Here is a 23,035-nt window from a genome sequence, read left to right on the forward strand (position 1 = left end):
TCGAGCGACTTTGCGACCGGGACGAGGATACATTCCAACTGCGCACTGCCACGCATCATTCAACCAACGCCCACACCCGCGGCCACAACGAAGTAATAGTTTCACTGCAGCATCCGCACCCAAGCTCACGTCATGGCGCCCGCCGCCTCTCCATTGGAGCGCGATAATGAGCGCGTTGGACCACACCCATCGTATATCGAAGTTGCGAAGCCCTATATCCTGCAGTCGCGTATGCAGAAATGTCTGTCAGATATACACATGAGCGATGCCAAAGAGGATGCTGTCCGTCTGCAAGGTGTCGCCTGGATAGATCAAGTGCGACGCGCACTCCAACTGCCCATTCGCACCTTTAACACTGCCGTCATCTACTACCACAAGTTCAGGCTGTTGCACGCGGACAACGAGTACAATTGGGCAGATGCGGCAGCCGCAGCACTCTTCACAGCGTGTAAAATCGAGGACACCTTGAAGAAGAGCAGGGAAATCTTATGCGCTCACTGGAACCTCAAGGTTGGCCCTGGCGAGAGCCTAAGTAGCGACGATCCGGTAGGCACCTTTCTTGATAGGAATGGCCATTGCAGGATCAAGGTTAACCTCTTAATAGCGCTTCGAGAACCACTCCAAACTCATCATCGGCCTTGAACGGCTCATGCTCGAAAGCACCGGCTTCGATTTTCGCAATCGATACCCCCAGAAAGTCATGGTCAAGCTTGCTAGGGCCCTGCGATTCGACGCGAAAGACGAGGCCAAAACAACCTGGAACCTGAGCATCGATTCATACAGGACTTTTGCACCGCTGAAGCAGTCCACACCGACTCTGGCTATTGCGTGTCTAGAGCTTGCCGCACGGCTGCATGGAAAAGACACTACGAAATTCGTGGATGCGGGACCTGTAAGGTACAGCAAGTGGGCTACTAGTCGAGCAGAGATTATGGAGACCCTCCTTGATCTACTCGACCTGTACACCCATCACCGCAGCGCAACCTCGGTCGGACCCTCTTACACACTTGAGCACTTCATCAACATCCGCATTGGACTCAATCAGGAGGCTTCGGCAGCGAATATACCACGTTATTCTCGGTACAAGTCGGAGTCTGTCGCTGATGCCGGAAGCACCACAAACGGCGCCAAGCCTCGCAACGGCATCGACCCGACAAGCCCATTTACACCAGCTACCCCCATCGCACATTCGCCTGCCGCAGATCAAGCGCCAAAATCTGCAATCGGAATTCGCGGTCAGAATGGTACGGTCAGGTTCATGCTGGACGCAGCCCGTGCACACGATGAACGCGCCGAGGTTGAAAAGTTTCACAAGCTCGAGGAAGAAGAGTACGAAGTAGAGGTGCCGATATCGAGTGAATCAAGGACGGATGATAGGGAGAGAGAAAGAGCAAGAGTTGGCAGAGTGCGTTGAGTATAGATATGGAATTCGCGTTTGGATTTTGCTGTTCAATTTTTGCGCTGTCTTATCACGCATGAAAGGAACGAAGCTAAATTTCGCTAATAGGATCTTATCAGCGTTGCCAACGACGAGAAAAGCAGCGCGGGCATTGGTCACACAGAAGACTACTGGGATAAATTTCGCAAGCGCTCCAAGGTGGCGTCAGATAGCGAGCCAGCTTCCAGAACGGATGGCAATGTCCACACATCCAGAAGAGCTGTAAAACTCGATAACGTCTCGGATAAAGGCAATCTACAGAGGAGGGCTGATGACCATGTCAATGTCTCATTCGATGATGGGGAGTCAAATGATCGAGGACGTGGTAGAGACTCACGCAAACGACCTCGCCTACAGGATCGAAAGAAATGTGGCGACATGTATCGCAGCAAAATTACGCAACACCGGGAATCGAGTTCAGAGCGTCTGCCACCAAGGTTATCGATGTCTTCTCATGGCGAAGCGGATCACGAACGAAACTTCGATTATACTGGTCAATTCACGCCTCTAGACAGGAGTAGGGGTTTTGACGATCGAGGACATAGTGGTCGGCGCGAAGGCAGGATCATGCGCCGTGGTAGAAAAAATCACCATCGTGGATCCGACTGCGGTAGTCACGAACCAGGCGACACTGGATTTCCCCCAGACGATCAATGTCGCACACCCTCTGCTCTGAAAGAAGCCCACGTCGTTGTACCACGAGGCGAGAATGATGTTTCACAACAGAGCACTGCCATACGCAATAGTTCGAAAAGACAAGAAGAATTACAGGAAACGACAGGTTTCGTCCTTCCGGATCGCATGCCAGTTGTCTCGTCAGCAGGAGAACTATCTTCACTTGCAAAACCCCAAGCAAGTAAAGAACGACTTCCGAAAAGAGACGTCTATCAAGAACAAAGATCTAGTGCAAATAACACACTGTCCGCGAATGACGGACACCAATGGGCAAACATTGGTGACAACTATGGAAACAATAGAGGAAGGGGAAGGGGAAGAGCGAGGGGCGGTAGGGGTGGCAGGTGGAACAACTACCGTGATGGTAGAGGCAGAGGTAGTGGCTCTCGAGCGTGGAACTCGTGGCCTGACCGCTCTCCTCGGTCTCCTCGGTCTCCTTGAGGAAGGACATGGCATGTCTTGAAGCAGTTCTGTCTTTCCTTGTTAGAACGAATTACATAGACAAAGTTAACGCAGTGGCTTGCTCTTGTCAACTGAATAGTGATCACATCCGGAATATGCCTTTAAATACGATATTTTCATATCTAGCTCCCATGTGCTCATATGCATATCACAGACCTGCAATACAAAATGACCTGGAATACTAGGCGCAGATGAAAGGTGGTTCTGGAGAGACTGCGGGGATACCGGGGATAAGCGCAACATCACACCAGCCCGCAAAATGGTCGCCTTCAGATTGGATTTCAAAGCGCTCACTAGCAAAGCGTCTGATCTTGATCCAGTTGCCTTCACCAGGAAGCAAGAGTCAAGTTGATATGATTCATAGAGGGCGCCAAATCTCCCAAAATGCTCAGTCAGGTTGGCGTGGTCATCATTCGACTGTGGCGTCGGCAGGAATTTCGTCACCAGGCGTCTTCGTGGAAAAGAAAAGATGTAGCGGTAGTCATTGTAGTGATGCATGATGATTCTTGTGAGTGTTTGTGCTTTTTCAAGGCGCAAACTTGCCAGAAATGCTTAACTGAGGCACATGCAGCCATGCATTCTTCCGCTGCAAGTCCAAATTTGGCAGTCGAAATTACCAGTGACGATATTTCCCCCGATCATGATCCACACTTGTCGCAAGCACTGCCCAATGACATGTATTGGGCCGCTGCATTATAATCCCCAGACAAACAACTGGCAGTACCACAACAGATCAGTGGAGTCATCTCCCTTGGTTCTGGCAAGACAGCAGAAATTAGAGCTGGATGTTGTGCGGAGTGCAGAGGGAAAGGGCGCCGCAGCATAACCAGTTTGGGCATTAAAGGTTACTTCGCGCCACCAGTGGGCCGAGCTTTAGCGAGAAAGCGCGACTGACCCCACCACTAGCTCTACTAAAAACCTTCGCTCCCCCTCGCAGAACTCTTCTCAACCAGACGCACGCCTGCCTCTACGGCCTATATCAATCTCCGTCTGTCTGACTCTGGTCGACTGCATCGCCAGAGACATCAGCTCAACCCGCGACCTATACACCGAATCCGCGCGCTCAAAGCGGGGTATTCGACATCTCCCCACCACTGAATTTTCGTAAAAGAAGAGCAGTACAACACCGCAAAGATGGTCAAGTAAGTCGCTGCCGACCCTTCCCACCTCGCTCCAGACACGAGCATTCCGTCTCTTGTCTGTGAAATTGGTCGAACAATGGCTAACATGACGACAGCTTCACCGTCGAGGAGGTACGTTCCGCGCACACATCACCCCGCATCACACTTCGATACCGGGAACATTGGAAGGATGGATACTGACTGCGCGGCTAGATCCGTGGTCTCATGGACGACCCTAAGAACATTAGGAACATGTCCGTTATTGCCCACGGTAAGCGCTCTCGTGGGACCCCGCAGTATCTGACAGGAAAGATGGCTAATATACCCCACCACAGTCGATCACGGAAAGTCCACCCTCACCGACTCGCTCGTCCAGCGTGCCGGTATTATCTCGGCCGCCAAGGCTGGTGAGGCTCGTTTCACCGATACCCGAGCTGACGAGCAGGAGCGTGGTGTCACTATCAAGTCGACTGCCATCTCCCTGTACGCCCAGCTCAAGGACGAGGAGGACCTCAAGGACATCCCCGTCCCCACCACCAAGAACGACTTCTTGATCAACTTGATCGACTCGCCCGGTCACGTTGACTTCTCATCTGAGGTCACTGCTGCTCTCCGTGTCACCGATGGTGCGCTCGTTGTCGTTGACACCATTGAGGGTGTCTGTGTCCAGACCGAGACTGTCCTGCGTCAGGCTCTTGGTGAGCGTATCAAGCCCGTTGTCATCATCAACAAGGTCGACCGTGCTCTTCTTGAGCTCCAGCTCTCCAAGGAGGATCTGTACCAGAACTTCTCCCGTGTCATTGAGTCCGTCAACGTCGTCATCGCCACCTACTTCGACAAGACTCTTGGTGACGTCCAGGTCTACCCCGAGAAGGGTACCATCGCCTTCGGTTCCGGTCTTCACGGCTGGGCTTTCACCATCCGTCAGTTCGCCACCCGCTACGCTAAGAAGTTCGGTGTCGACAAGAACAAGATGATGGAGCGTCTCTGGGTAAGCACATCGATCGAGACAGTCTCCAGCAGTTGCTAACAGAACGTAGGGTGACAGCTACTTCAACCCCAAGACCAAGAAGTGGACCAAGGTCGGCACCCACGAGGGTAAGGCCCTCGAGCGTGCTTTCAACCAGTTCATCTTGGACCCCATTTTCCGCATCTTCCAGGCTGTTATGAACTTCAAGACCGACGAGATCCCCACTCTACTCGAGAAGCTTGAGATTAAGCTCACCTCCGATGAGAAGGACCTCGAGGGCAAGCAGCTCCTCAAGGTTGTCATGAGGAAGTTCCTTCCCGCCGCTGACGCTCTCCTCGAGATGATGATTCTCCACCTTCCTTCTCCCGTCACCGCCCAGAGGTACCGTATGGAGACTCTCTACGAGGGTCCCCACGATGACGTTAACGCCATCGGTATCCGGGACTGTGACCACAACGGTCCTCTCATGCTTTACGTCTCCAAGATGGTGCCCACTTCCGACAAGGGTCGTTTCTACGCTTTCGGTCGTGTCTTCTCCGGTCCCGTCCGCTCTGGTCTCAAGGTCCGCATTCAGGGCCCCAACTACCAGCCCGAAAAGAAGGAGGCCTGTTCATCAAGGCCATCCAGCGTACCATCCTCATGATGGGTCGTTTCGTTGAGCCTATTGACAACGTTCCCGCCGGTAACATTCTTGGTCTTGTCGGTGTTGACCAGTTCTTGCTCAAGTCTGGTACCCTCACCACCAACGAGACTGCCCACAACCTCAAGGTTATGAAGTTCTCCGTTTCCCCCGTCGTGCAGCGTTCCGTCGAGGTCAAGAACGCCCAGGATCTCCCCAAGCTCGTTGAAGGTCTTAAGCGTCTCTCCAAGTCCGACCCTTGCGTCTTGACTTACATCTCCCCATCCGGTGAGCACGTTGTTGCTGGTGCCGGTGAGTTGCACTTGGAGATTTGCTTGAAGGATCTCGAGGAGGACCACGCCGGTGTTCCTCTCCGTATCTCCGACCCCGTCGTCCAGTACCGTGAGACTGTCAACGCCACTTCCAGCATCACCGCGCTGTCCAAGTCGCCCAACAAGCACAACCGTCTCTACCTTACCGCTCAGCCTTTGGACGAGGCCGTCTCCCTGGCCATTGAGGCTGGCAAGATCGCTCCTCGTGACGATATCAAGCAGCGTGCTCGTATCCTTGCTGATGAGCACGGCTGGGATGTCACAGATGCCCGTAAGATTTGGTGCTTCGGTCCCGACACCACCGGTGCCAACTTGCTCGTTGACCAGACCAAGGCCGTCCAGTACCTGAGTGAAATCAAGGACTCCGTCGTCTCTGGTTTCCAGTGGGCCACCAAGGAAGGTCCCATTGCTGAGGAGCCCATGCGCTCTATCCGCTTCAACATCATGGATGTCACTCTCCACGCTGATGCCATTCACCGTGGTGGTGGTCAAATCATCCCCACTGCGCGCCGTGTCCTCTACGCCGCCACCCTCCTTGCCGAGCCCACTCTGCTCGAGCCCGTCTACCTCGTCGAGATCCAGGTTCCCGAGCAAGCCATGGGTGGTATCTACGGTGTCCTTACCCGAAGGAGAGGTCACGTCTTCGAGGAGAACCAGCGTGTTGGTACTCCTCTCTTCAACGTCAAGGCTTACCTTCCCGTCAACGAGTCCTTCGGTTTCACTGCCGATCTCCGTGCCGCCACTGGTGGACAGGCCTTCCCACAACAAGTCTTCGACCATTGGCAACATCTTCAGGGTGGCTCGCCACTTGATGCCACCACCATGGTTGGTAAGATCGTGTTCGACATGCGTAAGCGCAAGGGTATCAAGACTGAGGTGCCCGACGTCTCCAACGTAAGTTCATCCGCAGATCACAACAAATCATCAGATGCTAACAGATTTCGCAGTACTACGACAAGCTATAAGGGAATGCTAGCAAAAGCGTTAGATTTCCTTTCCTCGCAATTCTGGGTCATCCGACAGTCATGGGCAAGCTCGTGGCCGCTGGTCGATGTATGACGCAAACGGGTCCCCCTTGGAGCAACCAGAACTAGTAAATGTCGGTCCGGGCGGTTTCGCCCTTGATATTAGTCAGGTTTTTGGGGCTTTGCACGAAAGATACGGATAATGACCCTTTTCCTTACCTGTTCCGAGTGTAATATAGTTGGAGAAAATCAAGCTATATCGCACAATATGTTTTGTCGGTTGTCATGATGATGCTGGTGATGACATGTGGACACAAGCTGTTGATTGAGCGTTAGTAGTGGTCACGCTATGAGTCTGTATGATTCTCTATATGTGGCACATGTGTGAAACGTTACGGCAAGGGTGAGGTTGTTCGGCAGTGAATGTAGCGGGGCATTGATGTCACGTGCACACGAGTAAGAGAGCTATGACACTGTCGTCGCGCTAAGAGCAACGCGAAAGAGGTACGTTCTGCTCGGTCTAGGTCCCACCAAAGACGTCAACAACACAGTACGGAAAGATTGCGACGCAACCTTGATAAGATCGCGCAACGTGGGGGAGAGCGGAAGTTGACCACAAGAGCTATAATGTTGCTCGAAGAGAAAGACCATGCTGAGTTCAAGGGCTGGTTACTACCGAAGCTCGAAAACATGTAAGCCAGAGCCAGCCATCGCTCCCACCGAAGTCGTTGCGCAGTCGCAAAATACTGACAAGAAGTGCAGTTCCGATGCTGAAGCTGGGGTTCTTGCCGACTACGTGGCCGCGCTCGTCACCGTTGATGATACAGATGCAAACGTTCAGCGTACTCTAGTCGAGTCGCTGGAGGATTTCCTAGGCAGAGAAAGTAAGCGCATGAGAAAGCCATGGCATGCCTCATAGCTGACAAGTGAAAGGCACCGAACCTTTCGCAAAAGATATCATTGCAGGACTCAAAGCCAAGAGCTACCTCCCAAAACCGAAAGCGAACGACGCGCAGCCATACCTCTCGTCCCAAGCCTTACAGTCAGAGCCAATACAGTCTATTGTTGGCAGTACGAACTTCGAATATGAACCACATCCGTCGAATGTGTCATCTGGAGCTCCTAGAGGTCCTGCCGCGACCAGAAATCTAAAGGCACCTCGCCACGTACCCGACCGACCGACCACGCAAGGCACACATCATGATGGCTCTAATCAGTCAAGGAAGCGCAAAGTGTTGGAAAGAGGTGATAGCCAGTCGCGAGAAGGCCAAGATCCACACTACAACCGCAACGGTGGTGTGAATAATAGACCTTCGAAGCAGACCGCTCGCAGAGGCGGGAGAAGTGCTGGAAATGGAGAAGTGCGGTCACAGAACGCCTTCGGTGGCTACGGTGGTATGCCGAACTTTACCAACCTCCCACCCCCACCCCCAGGACCTTTGCCTTTCGATCCCTCAGACCCCATGGCTTTCTTTGCCATGGCAGCAGCTTTTGGCGCGAACCTGCCAGGCATGCCTCAGCTCCCTTTGCCCAGCAGGCAAGATGGTGGCTCGAACCAAGTACGGCCAAAGATAAAGTGTGCTGATTACTTCGAAAGGGGCTTCTGCGCGCTGGGCAGCCTTTGTCCACACGAGCATAGCGACGCCGCAGTGACTGTTTCGCCTGACGAGATTCCCGAGTATGATCCAGAGCAGTCATTCCTTGCTGTCCAGCCGCAAGGGTTGTTTAGTAAACAAGCAGTCCCTAGTAGCCAACGTCGTTCGACCAAGAATCGTAGACCGCGCTCATCGTTCTCCTTGCCAGGCTATTCCCATGATCGATCAAACACCACGCTTGTCGTCGAACAGATTCCACAAGAATACTTCAACGATGACAGTATACGGACCTACTTTTCAGAGTTTGGTGAGATTGCTAATATCGAGTTGCATCCTAAGAGGCGGTTGGCAGTCATTAAATTCGCCAACCGCCAGGCTGCTAATCAAGCCTACCATAGCCCCAAGGCCGTGTTCGAGAACCGATTCGTCAAGGTTTACTGGTATGGCCCGGACACAGGGGAAAAACTGTCTCTTGAAAACAATGAAGATATTGACATGGAGGACCCGAAACACAAAGAAGAAGAAAGACTTGACTTGGAGGCTATTGCGATAAGACAAGCTGAAGCGCAGAAGGCATTCGAAGAGCGCCGTCGTAAGGCCCAGGAAGCAGATGCGAGAGCCGCAGAGATTGAGAGACAGCTGGAGGAGAAGAACAGAGAGATAGCAGAGATTAAGCGCCAACTTGCAGAACTATCAGGTGATCCATCGGACGAGTTCTCACAGACCCTTGCAACACTTCAAGCAGAGGCTGCAGAACTGTTCGATCAGCATGGTCCCGATGAGCCCTCGCCCAGTGATCGCGGCCATGGTGCTTTCCGTGGAACCTATCGAGGTCGTGGATACTTCCCACCTCGGGCCAGAGGCTATGCACCTTATCGGGGCGCGTATCGTGGTCGTTCAGGTGGTTTCGCTGGTCGCGCTGCAAACAAGAAACTGGATAATAGGCCTAGGCGCCTAGCTGTCACGGGTATCAAGCCTGATTCACCGAAGGATGAATCCTTGAGACAGCATCTTCTTGTAAGTGGAGATTGTTCGTGTATACATCTCCGTCTACTAATGATATCTCTAGAACATCCCTGATTGTAGCATCGAACGTCACCCCGAGCAAACCGATGCCCTCATCCTAACCTTCAAAGAACGATATCAGGCTGAGGATTTTCTGGATCAGTCCCTCAGTATTCCTGACGTTGGTAAACTTGAGCTGGCATGGGTTCCTAACGACGCATTTGGCGGTCTCAAGTCTGTCACGACTACAACTGACGCTTCTGCAGCGAACTACGACGATGATGATGATGACTCGTCCGCTACCATCGGAGAGCAAGAAATCAAGGTTGAGGAAGATGAAGGTCACCAGATGGGTGGAGTGGACGCGGATATGGATGTTGCGGATGATGTGGACGAGTGGCTGTGAGTGATACCCTAGGTAGGTGCCATGCTCCAAAACGCCTTTGTAACGTATTTTCTTCTTCGTTGTTATCACTATGCATTTTTGTGATGTTACGAATCTTCGTGGACAAATTGCGAGGTGCCCTGGAGCGACCGTTGAGAGGCAACATTCGAAAGTTCTCAACAATCTCGGGACAGGCCTTTCGCATTTGTGCAATTTATTGATACACTGATATATCCATATAATGCATTATTTCCATGTTCTTGCACCACCTTGACGACGTCCATACTTTTGCTTCCCACCTCAATGCTGATATTACACTATTACCAATTCCGTCCCTCCCCTCCATTATACCTTTCACCATCCTCGGCCTCTCATGCCACGTACCACTTCTTTCAAGCGTGTACTCACGACATAGCCTGCAACCTCTTTACTTCATCCCCCTGCACGCCACTGAACCAACCCACACGATCCTTGATGAACAGCTCACTCTGTGGTTTCAACTTGGTCTCTACTAGATTGAAATCATCCACCGTACCCAAGCGCAAGATGGAACAGCCTGGAAATCCGCCGCCGACTCGGTACATGAGCGTACCACAGGTTTTGCAAAAGTGATTCGCCATTGAGTGGCCTGAAGCTATCGTTGCAACTTGACTGTAAACGGAGAGGTTCTCCTGGCCGCGGAGGTGACGAAGATGACTGTGGTACGTCAGCTGGGCTGTTGTTTTTCCACGATTCGGCCTGGGGAAGGACTCACCTATCCTTGACAGTAAAGTTAGAAGCAAACATACTCGCGGTAATCTTTCGACAGTCGGTACAGTTACACACGAACGTCGATACCAAGCCAGGTCCTTCGACTGGGAAAGCGAGTTGGACAGTGCCGCAATAACATGTCGCAGTTGCTTCCTCAGCGTTGGAGTACCCATCCTTTGCTTGGCCAGCGAGAGGGAAGTAAGGCACTGATTTATCTGGCGAGCGGACAGAAGACATGGCTATTGCTATAGGTAGCGTTGTTGCTATGGCTGGTAATGTTGGTGAAGAACCTCTAGGTTCATATGTCCCAGTGATTGTTGAAGTTCGTGTAGATGGCTGGGTGGAATAAGCTTGTGTGTGGTATGATGTCGCTGATGAACTTAGCGCCGGACCAGAGGAGTGTCGTGCGTGTGTTAGTAGAGGGGGCATTGTCGTTGCCGAGGCAGTTGCAACTGATGTTGTTGGTGAATCGTCCCAAGTAGCAAAATCTTGTATGTTACTTCCTCGGGCCAGGAACATGGAACTCGCTTTCTTTCTTAGGGATGAAATGGAAGGCGGCGTGGAAAGTTCCTTCCGTTGCTCTGTCACCAGAAGTGTCGATGAACTCTTCGCTTTTCGTATTGGTGATGGCGACGGAGGTGGGCTGTCGGTCCCAGGAATGTGTAAATCGGGATTCAAGCGCTGGGCTATCTGCTTGATGAACTTCATGGTTGCTGACCTCCCCTTATCTCCTTATACTCGCCCCTTCCCGCCCTCTCTCTCGAGTTCTGTTGCACAAAGATTTGTAAGGTGAGGATTACAAATCCGCGGTTGCTGTTCTTGTTGATAGGTCAAATATGCAGGTCGTCTCTCCCACGTTCAGCTTGCTAGCTGACTGGTTGTTGTTGTTGTTGTTGTTGTGTTGCTCTGTCAGCTAGGTACATGTCATTTCGTCATCGATGTTATTACAACAAACGGCGGTAAATTCGACTCCGCATCATTACACACTGCAAATCCACACGTCAGTGACCGAGAACCCCTGGTTCTGTACGATGATGAAAAAGAATCCGTTGATGGGACTTGTTTTGGTCTCTCAGCCAGGAAAAACAATCATGGCGCGCGCCGCGTGCGTTCGTTGGGACGACATCACGCTTTGTCCTGTTGATCGGCGACGTTAGCGGCTTTTGTTCGTTCCTGGCGTCATGCAGGGATGCATGCTACGGATTATGGGGATTTCGGGGATTTGGTAAGCAGTATCGGCTGTGAGCGTTGGCCACGTTGATGTTGAGCATCGAGGCGCTACACGATACTGCATTAGGGTAAATTCTGGTGTGCACCCTTACTTCGGTAGACGACATCGGAATCCCCATAGGAATCCGATGATCTTCACATGCGAAACCTGAATTTCGATGAGCCTTCTGCGTGCCTGAATGAGTCGATGCACGTGTCCTCTTGTGCTTTTTTCTTACTTCCAATACTCACTCCGTGATCTCGCTCTGCCTCACTCCTTCGATCCCATGGAACCAATCCACCCTATCCTTAACAAACACCTCCCGCCTGGGTTTCAGCACTCCCTCCATCAAACTCAAATCGTCCACCGTGCCTGTCCGAATCAGCCTGCGCTCGTTCAACTCACACAATGATAAGACTTACCCAATCTCAATAGACTGATGTCTGGATGCGCCTCACTGAGCCTGTACATGAGGGTCCCACATGTATCACAAAAGCAGTTCGTCATGGCCTTCCCAGAGCTGATAGTCTGAGACTGCGAGAACATTTTGAGATCTTCCTCTCCGCGGATGTACTTGACAGCGGAAGATGCCACAATGAATGCGGATGTAAAAGCTGAAGCTGTGATCTTTCGGCAGTCAGTGCAATGACAGACGAAGACATCTATGAGACCTGGAGCATTTGTTGGCTGGAGCGTCTGTCAGTTGTCCGAGTGGTAGATACCAATTGCCGAGAGGAATTTGTAGGCTCGTGGTTTCCTCTGTTTTGTTGCAATGGAGCTTCAAATGTTGACTCACAAAGGCTAATTGTACAGCTCCACAATAGCAAGTAGCCGTTGCTTCACCATCTATAGAATAACCATCCTGCTTTAGACTGTTTTTCGAGAGGTTGGGCTGTTTCTTGTCGTAGGCGGACATGACTGTGGTCTTCCTTGTCGCCTTGCCGGAACCATTCGCGTTATGCAGAAAGAAAACAAGAAGATGATAATATAATAGAACGGGAATACAAACATTTGCAATGATATTTAAGCCGACTCAGCGTGGTCAAACTCATGTTTACTTGGGTGTATTTACATGTTGACGTTCCCGGAGTGAGTCCATCTCCGACCCTCCTCTTTTTCACTCCGCGGACTCCGCCAACTGTCACGCACTAGGAGCAGCCCGATTTCCGTGACACTTTGAACCCTCTATCAGAACTCCATCGGCGGACATCAGTACGAATACGTCTTCTGTTAGGTAAAAGGCCCGCGGCAACAGCTGCAACTTGCTATGTTTTAATCAGTAGTACTTTAGTCGAACCTCGGACGAATCAACACGGATGATCGATGAGTTTCGGAGCGTCTGCCTTGTATGCTTGTAGTCTGATGTAAGGATCAATTTATGTGGGTTTCTATGCTTCGAACGATAGAAAGAGAAGCGTTGTAGTATGGAATTAGTAGGGCGTCCTAGAATGGAGCGGACTCGACCGCCTGATCGAAACAACGATGTTGTTACACATGGTGCCAAGCGGTGTAGCAGTAAGATCATATCAACAAGATCATTGTAGCTGCTTTGTGTGCTCCAAAATCCAGAATCTTACTCATCATAGCTTACTCTGCTTTTCCTGCCCCAGGACAACAACTAACTTGCCAAATTGACTCGCGTTCTTCATATCATCAAACAGCGTCTCAATCTTGTCAATATCCAGACCCTGCACACTTCGGCTGACAACAGGCCTCATCTTCTTCTCCTTCACGAACTGCACCATATCGGCGAATTCTTTCCGTGAGCCCATGGTAGAGCCACGGACTTCGATGTTGCGCAACACAGCGGACATGAGGAAATCCATCTTGGGGGAGACGGTCATGCCGTAAATAGAGATGATGCCGCCAACCTGTTGCAATGTTAGATGATAGCCTGAGAAAAGGCGAGCGGGGAAGAAAACGAACCTTGAGTATTTTACTACCCACTTTGACCACGTCGCCTCCCGCGCCATCGACAATGGCATCGAGATGTTGTCGGTCCTTGGGCAGCATAGCCTGCAGTTTCTTGTCCCAGTCCTTCTCCTTGTAGATTACACCACCCTTGGCACCCAGCTTGACCGCCTTGTCAATCTTCTCCTGGTTTCCGCTGGTCACGTACACGTTGCAGCCCTGCGCCACGGCGAATAGCAGAACCATGAGCGCGACACCGCCTCCAATGCCTGTAACCAGGATATTTCGCCCTGCAACTGCATTTCCGCTCTTGACCCAGAATGCGCGCCAGGCTGTGAGACCAGTCAGAGGAAGCGCTGCGGCCTCCTCGTCACTGAGGTGCTCGGGACACTCTTCTAGTTCGCCTGCGTCTAGCACACACACGTCTTGTAATGTACCTGCAGGATTGCTCTTGGTGCCACCCATTATCGCATATCCCTTTGGATGTTCTGGGCCCTCGAGGCTGTCCTTCCAGCCCGTGCCGGGGTTCAGGAGCACGCGCTTGTTCAGCCATGATTTCGCGGAGGATGACGTGCCGGTCGAGCTAACGATGCCGACACCGTCTGCGAGAAGGGGGACGCCGAAGGTTGTGCCGGGGTAGAGGTGCTGGCGGATGAATAGGTCGCGATGGTTCAACGCGGCGCCTGTGATGGTTATGACGGCCTGGGTGATGATAGTAAGCTTGCGCACAACGGACGGCACGTCTCGAGTCCACCTACATCGTTGTCTTTTGGCTTTGGCTCGGGAACAGTTATCTTCTCGAGAGGGTAATAGACTTGTCCTGGCTTGCCTTCGACCTGTCTGATCACAATGGCTGATGGCATGGCTGCAGAGCTGAATCGAATCTAGTTAAAGTAACACGCGTGAGGTATTATGACAGCGCGAGCAGGCTAAGGTGGATTCCCGGTTAGACATATGCAACCTTTATGGGAGGAGAGATCGCTCGAGTGGCTATTCATGATTGTCGTGCTCGGTTGCATGACGAAAGACCGTCTGGACCGAGGTCGCATTCGGAGCTGTGGACATGCTTATCGATCGATGCGGGGAACGCGCAGGACGGACATAACTCGGTCTTCACATATCATACATTGTTTTGTGGGCACTCATTCGAGCTACATCACATTGCATTATCGACATTTCGTGCATACTTGGTAGAAAGTCGCAGTACCAGATGTTGACCATTACTCGGGCTGCACGTCTTCGCTCACGGCCGCCACCTGAATGAGGGATGTCTCCAATCGAGATCCTCAATTTCTCCCTCTGATTTGCCAGCCAATTCCTGATCAACATCAATGCTTTCGCGCTGCTTGTTGCTTCTGTTCATCCAGAGCAAGAGGAGAGTGCTCGATATCAAAATCGTACTGCTGGTCGCCAGATTAAGCCCATTACCGATAGGGTAGTTGGGAGCATCTGTGGGTAAGAAGCTCCAGGTCGAAATCAAACCGCCTATGTTGCCAAACATGACAACGGTACCTGATTTTGCAGTCAGAATTTACACTGCTTGTAATTCGCGAGTTGTAGTACTTACCGATAGCGGATGCTCGCGCGGTATCAGATACAACGTTAGCCGAGCCTTGCGCGTTACAGAGAGCACCAAACGAGAATGCTCCAGACGCAATTAAGAAGGTCGCTCCGTATCGAACCATTGCTTCGGTGCTGGCCAAGAACATGATGTATCCGATCATCATGAGTGGAGCTCCTAGAATGAAGAAGATCGTGCGCCTGTCGTATCTCCAACTGAGGAAGGGTAGGAGGACCGTGAAGAAGGCACCTACGACATATGGTGGAACGGTGTGGAGCTGCTGCGAGACAACTGAATCTCGAGGGTATATCGTCCTGACGATGGTAGGCGCGAAGAAAGCAAGACCCTGCACCGTGATATTGTCGAGCAGGAAAATGAAAGAGGTCGTCAGTACTACAGGGTTGAAGATACCACGAAGCGTCTTCTTCGTATCTAGTTTGTCCAGCACCTCGTTCTGGCCAACACGCTCAGACTTGACACGAGCAATGGCCAGATCTTTTTCCGCTTGAGTCAGCCAGCGCGCAGTCTCCGGGCGATCCGTCAGCGTTACGAAAGAGATAAGTGCCAGACAGCAGGTGACTATGCCCTCAATCGCGAAAATCATCCTCCAGCGTGTAAGGGAGCCGAAGGAGTCGAGTGTGAGAATCGCTGATGCCAACAATCCTCCAAAAGCACCTGCTAGAGGAGCCATGACGATGTATAGCGACAGCCTGAAAGCAAGCTCAGAGCGCCTGTACCAACGGGACATATAGTATGCGATACCTGGTAGCATACCAGCTTCGAAGATACCCAGAAGGAAGCGAACTCCACAAATCGCACTGATATCATGGACAAAAGCCGTGCCAATCGATGCAATGCCGAAGCATAGTGAGATGATGGGAATGAACCATCCAGGACCCATCCATTTACAGCAGATGTTGGAAGGAATCTCGAAAATAATGTAGCTGATGTAAAAGATAGAGAGGACGGTGTTGTAATCATAACCAGTGAGTCCAAGATCCTTTTCGAGACCAGCTAGGCGAGCGTTTCCGATGTTGGCACGATCGATGAAACAAAATAGGTAGAGGAGGGCCACGGTCGGAATGATGTACAGATCAATCTTCAGCCTGAGACGCGACTCAGCCTTCTTATCGAACTCCATCAGGGCATGTCCGTAGCTGTGCAATTGTTAGATGAGAGACGCGTAAAGGTGAAGGCGAAATCACATGTCTGTGGCAGCATGACCGTGTCCTGCAATCTGGTGCGCGTCCTCATTCTTGAGATCTTCATGATGGCTGGGCGTGTACTTTTCGGCGGAATAATCCGTCTGCGCTTGAGCCATGGCGGAGTGATAATGGGATCAAAAAAAGAAAGACAACCTTCGCAACAATGGCAAGTCGTAACGCCGCACCTTGGCTTTATACTCCACACTCTTCGGCGGATTCTCCTTCACACCGGACCGCACCTGGGCCCGGCCAGTGTCCTCGTCAGCGCGTACTTTGATGGAGCGCGTGTGCGCCAAGTGTGATGGCTGTCGTAACTAGCACCCAAAACGGAGACGCGCCAGATGCACGGTCACATAAATCTCCACTCGGCGTGGAGGCGGACCTACCCCGGACTCCACGATGATCGGCGACCGCATCTATCTGGAGGCGAACAGCCGTAGCGATTACTCCACATGCCGTCGGTTGTCAGGTTCGGTATCTGGTCGTGTTTAGCTGGAGATTTGGCACAGAGCTGAGTCCAGCTGCATCACCAGGCGAAGACTTTATCCTACCCCGCGACGCCACGACGCTTGGTAATCGGAGGGATCGGAAACTACGACATGTCAAGTTGTTGATAGGCTGATAGTCTATGGCTTGTTCAATATCCATGCGGAGACAAGGGGTGTATCTTGTTTGCGCATATGTAAGTTAAGCGGTCCAGCAAAGAACATGGTCTTCGCTAAGTTTTGGAGTGCTTGTGGAAAAGCTTTCATCCGTTGAGTTAGTGTATTCGGCCCTAGTCACGTTAATGATAAGAACCGATGATATTTATTTATAGAGGACGAAGAAAAGCTTCATTCTACGTTGCTGTCTACAAAGACTGGCAGAGCCTTAACACGACGAGGTAGCCATCTTCTGATGTAGTAGAACGACACAGAAAAGGTGCCACAATATCTAGATTCTAGTTCGAACTTGGATGTAAGTGTCTGTTACACTTTTGAAACTGACGTTCAATAATCAACCGGCGACTCCGAATTAGATACCGTGTGCTATAGATCCTCTACTTCTGCAGTCAATGCGCTTCGGCATCAAAGTTGGCGCCGTTGCCAGCGCATCGAAAGTGGGTGCGATAACGCTGCCCAGCCACACCAAATCAGATGTTTCTACAATCTTTGTTTCAGATAGCAGTGCCCCTCACATCAGAATGTCATACTCTGTCAACCCAAGGCAAAGCATGTCTCGCCTTCCAACGATGCAGGAATACCTCACGAAAGCTTGCCATGTCATTAAGAGCTGGTCTAGGAAAACAGATGACGAACTGGAGATCCCAAGCGCTCTGGACAAGCAAGCCTATCTCTTTTCCATCAGTCCTTGGTCTATTCCTGAGTGTCAGCTCATCTCGTTGTCTATGTTAAAGGAAGCCAGATGTTCACCTTGCCATTCTTATGTAGTGAGAACGAAGCGAGATGTAACATCCCATGCTTGAGACCCCTGCGGTGCGCTATCACGCTGCGCTCTGCTGATGTTGTCCTTGTTCTTCGAAGTAATAGTAACGTAGATGCCGTAACTCATCAGCCTACAAACACACACTCGAAAGCTTCCCAGCATGCTAACAAAGTAGCTCTCTACATAGAATGGACGCATAGCAGACCGGATCGTGGCGATAGTTTGTTTGAGTGCTTGAGTCAAGTTCATTGTGAGGATGATGGAGTAGATATCAGCCCACGCGCATGTCATAACGCGGTAAGTAGGAAGATGAATAATTTTTTTTTTTGAGAATTTACACATAGATAGCTATCATTCCAAAGATATCATCGTAATCGTTCTACTCCATAGTCACTGGAGCTCTGTTCGTATGATGCTGTCTCTCCTTCTCTGACATATTGTCGATGACATTTTCTACTCTCCTTTCAGCAGCCAACAACTTCTCCATTTCATCCTCTTTGGACTCCAACATCTGCTGCGTAAGAGCATGAAACCCCGCCGTCCCATTCTCCATTTCCAGGAATTTGCCTGCTGCGCTGTATACCAGCTCTCCGTGACGCCTCTTATCAGCCATCAACAGCGCTACAGAACGAGCGACAACATCTGCCGACTGCACAATGGATTCGCCTAGAGCAGCAACAATAGTGCGAGGCACAATAGCTGTGTCGGTCCAAGACGGGGCGACGGCGTTGATACGAATCGGGAGTTTGGGGTGGAGTTGGGGTTGCAGAGCACGTACAAGCCCGAGAACAGCGTGCTTGGCTGAGGCTTAATGTGTGTTAGTCCCTAGACTTGATGTTACTTGGCAAGACGTACTATAATCCTCAACCGGGAATCGTTGGAAGCTTGATCCTGAAGCTGTTATGACAATACTTCCACCATTCGGGTTCTTCTGAATGTAATGTATGGCTAACTTCACTGTGTATATCACGCCGATCAAGTTGATGTTGATTGTGTCTAGCCTTGGTGCAAGCAGGTCGCCGTTTTCGTCCACGCTATCGTCCAGCAAGGTCGTTGACTTTCCAATTCCTGCATTTGCAAAAACTTGGTCAATCTTCCCGTATTCCTTTTCTGTCGCTTTGAAAACATCGAGTTGCTCTTTCCAAGACGAGACATCAGCCTTCAAGAAAAGGACGGATGATGCCTCGGGCTCAGGTAGCGGATTGACGTCGCATGCAAAAACTTTGCCTCCATGCTTGATAATCCTTCGAAGTGTTGCAAGCCCAATTCCCGAAGATGCCCCTGTTGTACATCAGTAGGCTGTAAGGAAGGTCTGAACATGGTGTTCTACCTGTAATGACAGCCACTTGACCTTTCAACTCATCAAGTTGGCTGTCTGAGATGGTAAAGCTCGTCATTGTGACGACTTAGGTAGTGGATTTGAAAAATGATTGTTAGTAAACTTGCAAGAGCGATGCCTGGACCCGAAACAGGTAGAGGAACTGGATGTAGATAGATAAGTAGTGTCTTGTAGAGGCTGGATTAGACTGCCAGAGAAGATGCAAAAGCAATTTGATGAACCCTGAAGCGTTGAGCGTAAATCGGCTGCGGCGCAAGTCTTATAGCATAGCGCAGATGGAGAGTCGCCTGAGCAGACAACTACGCCGTACCACAAGCTCGGAACGTAAGGAGTGCCCCGCATTAACGTACGACTCCGCCGGACCACCGTATTGTTCGGGTAACTGTATCACTGCGGCCAAGATGCATGGAGATAGAACCAAAGACTATGTACCTGGCGTTTTGTAGGGTTTCCTATTGGCTAATGTGCTTACGCCTATTCGTGTCAGGTTGCTAGCTTCAGGTTGTGTCCAGGATAGCGGACTTTCTGCTATGCTTACCCAGCAGAGGAGCAACGAGTACTCAGTAAGGACGTACGACTTGACAAGGAAGACGATGCTGCTCTCGCTGGAGTTGACAGTCGGGACAGGTTCTGTTCCAACGCAGCATCAAAAGCAGTCTGCTCAACTCGACGGTCCATAGTGGTGCTTTCTCGCTCCTCTGTATTCTTGCTCCGTAGTCGACGGTCGAAAATCAACCCGTCGCTATCTGTACAAGTATCGCGTGCGCAGGCTGCCGCTGCAGTGGGGTATAAGTCCAGCCTCAAGCACCTCCGCCGCCACCACCACCACCACCTCCTCTTCCGCGACCGCGTCCTCGGCCCCTCATGCCTCTGCCCCCGCCACGGTCGCCTCGGTGGTCTCCACGTCCATGCATGCCACCTCCTCGGCCGCCGCGATTCGCTTGGTCCTTGGCTTGCTGTTCCTTTACGACGTCGACGATCTCGTCCGGCACTCGGAGGTACTTTATCTGGAAACCGTCAGCAAAGCATACCAGAGAAGGAGATTGGAAACTGACTGTGCTACCGCGAACATAGATCTCTGGTAATCTCATGAACTTGTCGCCGTCGGCACTCGTCTGCACGACCTCTTTTAACGTCAGGTTCATCCATGTGTCGCAGTTGACAAGCAGCCCGTTCAGAGTTTCGCCGCTCTTCAGCTCCACCAGCATGGGATGGCCCGTCGCGGCCGTCAAAAGGCCCAATGGAAGCTAAGTCGGGAGTCAACTAAGAAGCGGCAGTTGTTGGTGAGCTGGGTGACGTACCATATTGTCGCGCTATGAGTTTTCGCGATTGTGCCCGGCACGTAACCCAAGTAGTCTGGCGCAAGGGAGATGTCGCGACGCTGCTGAAGATATTCCTAGTAGTGAGTGGGAACAAGGGCGGAATACGTAGTTGGCTTAGTGAACATGATCTCCCTCGTTGCATCGCAGGCCGCCAAAGCTTGGACCATAAACTCTTGGCGGAGCAGCCCTACGAATTACTATCCACTTCGGCAGCCTCTCGATACATCCAGATGCGCGCATGTTGCATAGAACTGGTAGGGCTGGTAAACCACTGAGCAATCCATCGTCTTCGAGCCAGGACAGATACCTCAAATGTGATACCACGCTCACATGAACACGTCCATCACCAGATGGCCGCACAGGGATCTGGCAATCATGGCATTCATCACAACCACAACCACAACCACAATCACATACACTACACGATACGCACTTTTGCATGCTCACTCTAACTTGCCGTATCCCCGTGTTTCATCACGCTGCATCATGCATAGCGCTGCCAGCTGAATCGTGAGCGGACGTCTAAGCCACGCTCACGCTGACGGCAGCCACTAGCAGCTCCGCGCCCTCGTCCTCCAAAACGCCCTTCGACTGGTGCCTGATCCTCGAACCTTTGGGAACATCTGTCCCATAACCAGCCAAACTTCGCTCTCTTTGCGGGCCGGCGTTCTCGTACGCTGTTCGAAATTTTGCTTTGTTGAAGTCGTGTTCCTCGTTCTTTTCGATATGCGTTCCTTCAAGTCCAAAGTGCTGGCAGCGTGCGCGTGGGCGGCACCTGCATTCTCCGCCGTCATACCTCAACACGAACGTCAAGTTACTCGCCCGGACGGAAACCTCTTGCAGCTAGGTCCGCATTCTTCTTATACCATTCCACATTTGCCATCCCTAGGCAGCTACTGAACTTTGCTAGACCTTCAACAAAACTACGCGCAAGCTACCTTCAGTGTCCCCTGCACTGGATGTCTTGGCCACGATCACACGGGCCAGGATGACGAGTCTTTGGTAAGGCCACCTTCAGGCACCTAAATACCATGCCACCTGCTCACTTTTTTAGATCTTAAGCTTCGCAAGTCATGCCCAGGATCAAGCTTGTGGTTCTTCCAACATCACCCTAAACGGAGTTTATCTTCCCCAAGAGTGGAACGGTGACTTCGCATCTGGCTCCGGATCCTACCAAGGCCTCACCGATCTCACACAGAATGAATGGTTTCTGCAGCGCGATTTGGATCTCGAATGGGAGACGGCTTGTCTTCACGCCACTGAGGAAACGGAAGCTGCCCAGGTAGTGACGGTCAACATCAAGGCCATCGACGGCAAGGCCATCGACAGACCTTCCGGTTTTACAATCTCCTTCAAGCAGCAAACATCACCCCCTTCCCTACTCAGACTTGAGGCTATTCCCAACCCCTCAGCGAGCAACAAGGACGTAGCTGAATCCTGGCGTGAACCCCCTCAATCTCTGCGTCTCGCCCTGTCCACCACCAACCAGACATCCAAAGGAGAGGACAAGGCCCAGTCACTTGAAGACAAAATCCGCGAGTTGAAAGCCCTTGAGATAGAACTTGAGGCAATTCAGTCTCTCATCGCCGAAAAGAAGAAGCAGATTCATTCCCACTTTCGGCAAGAAGCGCAGGAATTGTCGCACGAGTTGAGTGAATGTGACGGCATCTCGTGCATCGTCAAGACTATTGCCCACAAAGCTCACGGCGCTTGGAAAATTGTGTCTTTTCACTTCAAGCCCGGCCACCAATCGAAAGACATGGGTAGTTCTGAGGAAATGTTTGCGCAAGCACATGGTCATGCTGCACAGGTAGCACAGATGTCTGGAGACCACCTGAAGGTTGGATCGCCAACGCCCCACGTATACGAGGCGAAAGCGGTATGTGATCTCCTTGCTCTGCCCTATTGCAGACGAATAGCAAGTGTTTGATACTGATGTTGCATAGAATGAACTTCCACCCCGGCCATCCAAGACATCTCCCTACCTTCTCGCCCTTGAGATCACTCTGGGTGTTCTGTGCTGTGGCTGCCTCGTCGCCGTAATCCGGCACAAGTGTAGCAGCCTGAGAACAAGGACTGAGCGCGCCGCCGCTCGAGAAGAACGCCTCAACGCTCGCGCTTATCGCCGCGCAGCGCGACAACACGCATGGCGCAGCTGGTGGCGCGGCAACTGGGCTCGACGAGACAACCAGCGTATCGCGGACTACGAGGAGAAACGCGCGCTGATCTCAGAACAGGAGAGTGTGCTGGAGGACGCGATGCAGGAAGAAATTAGGCAGTTGAGGGCCGCACATGACGTGGTGAATGATCTCGTAAGAGATGCTGAAGAAGGACGGGCCATCAATCGCACACCCTGCGATTGTCAACGCCAACAGTCGCGGGCACCATACTCGCCCCTCTCCACAGCATCAACCTACCCACCTACCTCGTTACCCGAGATTCCCTCTAGGCCACTTTCCCGAACAGAGAGCCTACCAAGCTATCGCTCAGGCACGCCCACAGAGCCCCCGAGTTATGATTCGGATCTCGAGGCGTCAGACGTCGTAGCCAACGGCTTCAGGCACTACGCGACTGCGTCTACCACGTCCGAACGAAGCTCGCATTGGACACCCGACAGTAGTGTCGTCGATGTAAGCCCCAGGCCGAGCGCGGAAACGCTCAGGTACCCAGTGAGCATATTGACCCTTGACGAAGAGTCGGACGCTGATTGAGGACGTAAATCTTCATAAACGCAAATGCACACTA

At 51.7% G+C, this 23,035-nt stretch overlaps 10 protein-coding genes across 10 annotated transcripts; 4 read left to right on the plus strand and 6 right to left on the minus strand.

Moving 5' to 3' along the window:
- Nucleotides 1-132: 132 nt before the first annotated feature.
- AA0111_g8497 (hypothetical protein) lies at nt 133-2,554 on the plus strand (the record flags this gene model as incomplete). The annotated part of the gene is made up of 3 exons (XM_028654950.1): nt 133-546; nt 605-1,405; nt 1,508-2,554. 3 exons carry the CDS (start codon nt 133-135, stop codon nt 2,552-2,554), a joined length of 2,262 nt encoding a protein of 753 aa, XP_028503891.1.
- Nucleotides 2,555-3,709: 1,155 nt separating this feature from the next.
- Nucleotides 3,710-6,582, plus strand: AA0111_g8498 (Elongation factor 2; the record flags this gene model as incomplete). Its single annotated transcript, XM_028654951.1, has 7 exons — nt 3,710-3,717; nt 3,813-3,828; nt 3,910-3,967; nt 4,032-4,687; nt 4,737-5,228; nt 5,285-6,511; nt 6,565-6,582. The coding sequence occupies 7 exons, from the start codon at nt 3,710-3,712 to the stop codon at nt 6,580-6,582; spliced, it is 2,475 nt and encodes an 824-aa protein (XP_028503957.1).
- Nucleotides 6,583-7,209: 627 nt separating this feature from the next.
- Nucleotides 7,210-9,588, plus strand: AA0111_g8499 (hypothetical protein; the record flags this gene model as incomplete). The annotated part of the gene is made up of 4 exons (XM_028654952.1): nt 7,210-7,274; nt 7,345-7,466; nt 7,516-9,194; nt 9,247-9,588. The coding sequence occupies 4 exons, from the start codon at nt 7,210-7,212 to the stop codon at nt 9,586-9,588; spliced, it is 2,208 nt and encodes a 735-aa protein (XP_028503956.1).
- A 383-nt stretch (nt 9,589-9,971) lies between these two features.
- On the minus strand, nt 9,972-11,025 carry AA0111_g8500 (hypothetical protein; the record flags this gene model as incomplete). The annotated part of the gene is made up of 2 exons (XM_028654955.1): nt 9,972-10,263; nt 10,322-11,025. 2 exons carry the CDS (start codon nt 11,023-11,025, stop codon nt 9,972-9,974), a joined length of 996 nt encoding a protein of 331 aa, XP_028503877.1.
- Nucleotides 11,026-11,774: 749 nt separating this feature from the next.
- On the minus strand, nt 11,775-12,443 carry AA0111_g8501 (hypothetical protein; the record flags this gene model as incomplete). The annotated part of the gene is made up of 3 exons (XM_028654956.1): nt 11,775-11,899; nt 11,950-12,214; nt 12,324-12,443. The coding sequence occupies 3 exons, from the start codon at nt 12,441-12,443 to the stop codon at nt 11,775-11,777; spliced, it is 510 nt and encodes a 169-aa protein (XP_028503876.1).
- Nucleotides 12,444-13,107: 664 nt separating this feature from the next.
- AA0111_g8502 (hypothetical protein) lies at nt 13,108-14,301 on the minus strand (the record flags this gene model as incomplete). Its single annotated transcript, XM_028654957.1, has 3 exons — nt 13,108-13,398; nt 13,454-14,140; nt 14,197-14,301. The coding sequence occupies 3 exons, from the start codon at nt 14,299-14,301 to the stop codon at nt 13,108-13,110; spliced, it is 1,083 nt and encodes a 360-aa protein (XP_028504021.1).
- A 380-nt stretch (nt 14,302-14,681) lies between these two features.
- On the minus strand, nt 14,682-16,320 carry AA0111_g8503 (hypothetical protein; the record flags this gene model as incomplete). Its single annotated transcript, XM_028654958.1, has 3 exons — nt 14,682-14,950; nt 15,006-16,156; nt 16,205-16,320. The coding sequence occupies 3 exons, from the start codon at nt 16,318-16,320 to the stop codon at nt 14,682-14,684; spliced, it is 1,536 nt and encodes a 511-aa protein (XP_028503875.1).
- A 1,688-nt stretch (nt 16,321-18,008) lies between these two features.
- Nucleotides 18,009-19,026, minus strand: AA0111_g8504 (hypothetical protein; the record flags this gene model as incomplete). The annotated part of the gene is made up of 3 exons (XM_028654959.1): nt 18,009-18,436; nt 18,485-18,910; nt 18,960-19,026. 3 exons carry the CDS (start codon nt 19,024-19,026, stop codon nt 18,009-18,011), a joined length of 921 nt encoding a protein of 306 aa, XP_028504020.1.
- A 742-nt stretch (nt 19,027-19,768) lies between these two features.
- Nucleotides 19,769-20,272, minus strand: AA0111_g8505 (hypothetical protein; the record flags this gene model as incomplete). Its single annotated transcript, XM_028654960.1, has 3 exons — nt 19,769-19,975; nt 20,024-20,215; nt 20,270-20,272. 3 exons carry the CDS (start codon nt 20,270-20,272, stop codon nt 19,769-19,771), a joined length of 402 nt encoding a protein of 133 aa, XP_028504019.1.
- Nucleotides 20,273-21,016: 744 nt separating this feature from the next.
- AA0111_g8506 (hypothetical protein) lies at nt 21,017-23,001 on the plus strand (the record flags this gene model as incomplete). Its single annotated transcript, XM_028654961.1, has 4 exons — nt 21,017-21,137; nt 21,201-21,292; nt 21,345-22,169; nt 22,237-23,001. The coding sequence occupies 4 exons, from the start codon at nt 21,017-21,019 to the stop codon at nt 22,999-23,001; spliced, it is 1,803 nt and encodes a 600-aa protein (XP_028503874.1).
- Nucleotides 23,002-23,035: the final 34 nt, after the last annotated feature.

Source organism: Alternaria arborescens, assembly GCF_004154835.1.
Source record: "Alternaria arborescens strain FERA 675 chromosome Unknown contig_21, whole genome shotgun sequence".
In the NCBI taxonomy this organism is placed as follows: domain Eukaryota; kingdom Fungi; phylum Ascomycota; class Dothideomycetes; order Pleosporales; family Pleosporaceae; genus Alternaria; species Alternaria arborescens.